Raw genomic sequence first — 5,426 nt, forward strand, 5'->3', positions numbered from 1 at the left:
CGGGAAGCCGGCTCCATGCTCTCTCGTCACAAGTGACGAGGGAGCATGGAGCCGGCTTCCCGGCCAATCAGGAAGCCGGGCAGTGTGTAATGATGCGCTGCCCGGCTTCCTGATACAGGAAGTATCGGGTTAGGCATTGGAGCATTTGGGCGAGTACTCGCCCAAACACTCGCCACCGATACTAGTATCAGTATCGGTGCATCCCTAGTATCTATACTCACAATATTTGTGACCTGATGGAAACGTAAGAGGACATGCTATCAGATGTCACACTGTCCCATCTCCGAGTGCTAAGAGGTGTGTGGAGAGCCTGTACAGGCATAAGTGGGGACAGTGTAGGCAACAAATACACTTCAACAACCAAAAATAACCAGTGCTACTCCCGTCTCCCCCAATTCTGTTAAATTACTTTTTAAAACTTTTCATCACCAAATGTTGAGGCCAACGTTAGCAGCGTTGGCTAGCTTGACAAAAACCCTAGAACTCATTTGCACTAAGTGCCCAAATGTCTGGTCATGTACACTGTACGTGAGCAGCTATTCGGGGATCTGTAATGCCGGTAACCGCTGAGAATTAGTGGTTACCGTTAATGAATGGCTCAGTATTTAGGCATCCATTAATGAAAGTTTTAAGCTTTTACACACACCCGATCCCTTTCAGAGATCAAGTGTATGAAGTGAGAGCCGAGCGGTGTTTACGGCACTGTATGACGGCAGGTACAGATCGGGATAAGGACACCGGCTTTTTTCTAAAATGTTTCAGCGTAGAGACATTTAGCTTCATGTTTCTATTCTGAAACAATGTTGCAGGCTTCTGATCATTCTGGGGAACGATCAGAAGCCTTTACTGAAAATAGTGTCAAAAATTGTAAAAACTGTAAGTGCCTGTTCACACGACGTCCGTTTTCTGTGCTGACCGGATCCGTAGGCTCCTGCACTAAAAATGCATCCCAATGTATCCCTATGTGTTTTATGGGCTACAGTTCTCACGTGCGCAGTCCGTTCAGGTTACGAGGGAAAAATACTGCATGTCACATTTTGTACGGTGAGGAAACGCAAAACACGTCTAACACACTGCACTGCAGCTAACATACTGACAGCCCCACTCCAGCAAAACAAAAACTAAATTTTTTTTTTTTTTTACTGTATTTAAATTAGGGCTGTGCAAATTAACGATTAATCGTTAATTTGCACAGCCCTAATTTAAATACAGTAAAAAAAAAAAAAAATTTGTTTTTTTTTTTTTTTACTGTATTTAAATTAGGGCTGTGCAAATTAACGATTAATCGTTAATTTGCACAGCCCTAATTTAAATACAGTAAAAAAAAAAAAAAATTTGTTTTTTTTTTTTTTTACTGTATTTAAATTAGGGCTGTGCAAATTAACGATTAATCGTTAATTTGCACAGCCCTAATTTAAATACAGTAAAAAAAAAAAAAAATTTGTTTTTTTTTTTTTTTACTGTATTTAAATTAGGGCTGTGCAAATTAACGATTAATCGTTAATTTGCACAGCCCTAATTTAAATACAGTAAAAAAAAAAAAAAATTTGTTTTTTTTTTTTTTTACTGTATTTAAATTAGGGCTGTGCAAATTAACGATTAATCGTTAATTTGCACAGCCCTAATTTAAATACAGTAAAAAAAAAAAAAAATTTGTTTTTTTTTTTTTTTACTGTATTTAAATTAGGGCTGTGCAAATTAACGATTAATCGTTAATTTGCACAGCCCTAATTTAAATATATTTTTATACTATTTTATTATAAAAGAAAATTAGCTGAGCTGCAGATTTGTCTTTCACCCTAAGGCGTAAATTTTTTTAACATTTAACTCCCTCATGACAGCGATGTTCAAAGTATGTCACTGTCACTATGTGCGACACTTGGTGATAGTCCATGGTCCCATCGCACTCCAGACCGCGTGAATCCCTTTTGTATGTTTTACCTGATGAAGGGGATCCTTTGTGACCCCGAAACGGTCGTTGTTTTTTACCACGATGCACGTCAATAAATAGACGTATTTTGCAAATTTGGAGTGCCAGTGTCTCTGCTTTAGCTCACTTGGTGACAGTGACACTGTATGCCAGGTGACCACTATTAACTTTTAAAGGGGAAAAAAATGAAAATGTCAGATTTTAGTTTTATGCTGAAAAGTACAGAAAATGTTCTGAAATCCTCGGGAAAGGACAATATGACAGGACATGGCATCGCCCAGTCACATATGTATAGTGAAGGTTGTGTTACAAAGATCATAGGGAATGGTGTACTTGCTGTGCACACTGGGAACGGGGGTCGTATCCTTCTTCGATCATTTTCCAATTAATGGGTTGGAAAAATGGATCTGACATCTGACGTCTCCATTCTCTCCCGGTCTCTCGTCTGGATCTTTGCAAAGCAGCTATAAAAGACACGTTCAGTATCCAGACTTGTAAACATCGGTGTCTCCTTACTCTGTCTATGAAGGTGCCCACACACCTTGCGATAATCGCGGGAAATCCCGCGATCGTACGATTATCGTAAGGTGTGTGGAAGGCGTGCGACTACTGTACGGTCGCACGACTTTTATCTTACGAACATGTTCGAAGACCCGCCGAGCATCGTACGATGTGCGGCGGGTGTGTAGCATGTTCGTACGATAAAAGCCGGACGGGCCGGTGTGCGCAAGCGCACGCTGCACGTTCGGCATTGCGGTCATCGGAAGCCCGCCCCTCGGGGGCGCGGCTTGCAATCATCGCAAGTACGATCTGCCTGTCCAAGATAGGCAGATCGTACGTTTTTTTTTAAGTACCTTACAACCATCGCAAGACAAAAGTCTTGGAATGGTTGTAAGGTGTGTGCCCAGTCTGACAGCGGTTCTCAACCTGTGTAACCTCAGGACCCACATTTGTCCCTGGCCATTAAGTGGTGACCCAAGTCAACCTGCAATGGAACGCACGGTTTTGCGGTACCGTGTTTTCCAGTGCGGGCAATTGAACTGTGGGTGGGAGGTGTGCCATTACGAGAACTGGAGTGGATCCTTGGCTGGGGGTCCAGTGCTGGGCTGCTGTGCTGTGACGGAGCTCCATCCATACGTGCATTGTTTGTACACCTCCCTTGCACGCCCTGTAGAGGTGCCAGTAGCCACAATGTGACGTCACTCCGGTCCAGGCACCTCTACAGGACACGTAACCAATGCATGTATGGACGGATGGAACGTCCGCATGGCCATAGCTCCAGCCCACCGCACCTGAAGCTGACACTCGACACCGGGCAGGATATTCTGAATGGCTGCTCTGAGTGAGAACTGACAGTGCAGCGCTAGGAGGAGGCTAAGAGACTCTCGCCTAGAAAAGTGGAAGGCACACGGCGACCCATTGAACACGGGGTCGCGACACACTTTTGGGGTCACGACCCACCAGTTGAGAACCAAGGGTCTATGAGATCCTTCAAGGCCGGAAGGATTCAGGACGGGTAAGTTAGGTTTTGGTGTTCACCTGTTCTGCATATTTTGATATTCGAGGAAATAGCAGAATTTTCTGCGCCATGTAATAAATTGTTTTCCCCCCCCCCAACTAAAACTAGATCCATGCTGATACCGAGTATTTGGGCGAGTATGAGTAGTGGCCCAAATGCTCCTGATGCCTATCCCAAAAACAGAACTTCCAGTATCAGGCAGCCGTGTAGCGAGTCATTACACGCTGCCCGGCTTCCTGATTGGCCAGATCGTCACCTGGTGACTAGGGAGCATGGAGCGGGCTTCCCGGCCAATCGGGAAGCTGTGCGCCGTGCAATGACTTGCCATCTGGCTTCCTAAATGGGTCGGGAAGCTGGGCAATCGGGAAGCTAGGTGGCGAGTCATTACTTGCGCGGGGGCTTCCTGATCGGCCAGAAAGCCGGCTCCATGTTCCCTCATCACCTGGTGACGAAGGATCATGGAGCAGGCTTCCCGGCCAATCAGGAAGCCGGGCGTTGTGTACTGGCTTCCTAAATGGGTCGGGAAGCTGGCCAATCAGGAAGCCAAGCGGCAAGTAATGACCTGCCCCTGGCTTCTTGATTGGCCAGAAAGCCAGCGTTATGCTCCCTATTTCATCCCTAGTGCAAACCCGTTTGGGCCAAATGGGAACGGTTGTTCATTTACAATCTGTCAACCAGAAAAGACACACAAGTTAGTAACTTTATGATTAGGGTTAAATAAAAAATTTTTAAAACCTCTGTTTTTACTAAATGGGGGGAGGGGGCGTGGCTACTGCAGATGAAGAACTTGACATACACCGGCAGCCATGAAACCTGTGGTGCCACCAAACCCTACTATGACCTGATCTTCCAAAATCCTCGTCACTCCCAGACCAAAGTCAGCAATCCATATATGTCCTTTGCTGTGAAATAATATGTTCTTGGGATTTATGTCTCTGCAGAAAGAAAGAAAAAGTGAGTTTCATCCATTTACACCTAGGACCTGGAGCACATTGAGAGGACTATCACCCCCAGTGATATCTGATTTATGGGTGGGGTGAAATAAAGTGCATGTCAGGACAATAGAATAAAAACATATTTGCTGAAGACCTCTGCAAGACATGCCCATTTCTCCGGGCTATATCCCTTTAAAGACCCTGCTGGTATAGGAAGATACCTGATGATCTAGTAGTGGTGTACTCAGCTCCTATGTGCTGTTGTAGGCTGACAACACACAGTGTTTTGGTGGAGTGACTGGTGCCATCACTGCCCAGTTGTTTGATGCTGTGCTCATTGCTCCGCCTACTCCACCCTCGCTTCCTAATTATTCAAATCCGACATCCTTCTGCTGGGCGGGGCTAAGTCCTTCCGACTCCGCCCATTCTACCCCTTTCACAAGATTGAAGCACCTTTTGCTGGGCGGGGACTGTGAGCGCCTAGCTCCGCCTCTCTTCCCACCAACACGACTAGGACCCCATTGTAGTGGGCGGGGACAAGGCGCTGCTAGATCCACCTTCTCATATATTAAGCTGAGCTCTTACTGCAGTGCTGGGTGGGTATAAAGTGTCCCTCGCTCTGCCCACTCCAGGACCAGCCGCGGACGGGGGTACCGCTCTCCTATCTCCGCCCTTCCTCTGATAACAGGTACCGTTTTAATAGCTGGAACGACTAGATCCGCCCACCACTTCTGACCCAATCTCTTTCTTAGTTGGCTTCTCGTAGCTCCGCCCACTTTACCCTCTTTTTCAATCCGCCGACTGAGTTACTTTTTTTTTATTTTACTGGGCGGGAACAAGCTGGTCTCCATAGGGACGCTGCTCGCTTTTCTCGGATTGGCCTCACTGTAGCTGGTCTTCATGGAGACGGGGACTCCGGAAGTGCATCTGAATGGGTCCTCTCTGTGTACAGCAGGCGCAGCCTGTCCTGGATGGCAGCGGGGAGAGTGTGTGCGGGAGTCACAGGCTATCTCAGGTCACTGACCAGACTGTAAAATTATTT

At 46.1% G+C, this 5,426-nt stretch overlaps 1 protein-coding gene across 1 annotated transcript in view; it reads left to right on the plus strand.

The window, feature by feature from the left end:
- Positions 1 to 5,315: 5,315 nt before the first annotated feature.
- Positions 5,316 to 5,426, plus strand: part of WDR88 (WD repeat domain 88) — a 16,118-nt gene continuing 16,007 nt past the window's right edge. The window contains exon 1 of the mRNA XM_018570746.1: positions 5,316 to 5,399. Within this exon, the coding sequence (XP_018426248.1) occupies positions 5,316 to 5,399 (84 nt within the window). The remainder of the gene's footprint in view (positions 5,400 to 5,426) is intronic.

This window comes from Nanorana parkeri, unplaced genomic scaffold (genome assembly GCF_000935625.1).
Source record: "Nanorana parkeri isolate BGI_ZX_2015 unplaced genomic scaffold, ASM93562v1 scaffold1590, whole genome shotgun sequence".
Taxonomy (NCBI): Eukaryota; Metazoa; Chordata; class Amphibia; order Anura; family Dicroglossidae; genus Nanorana; species Nanorana parkeri.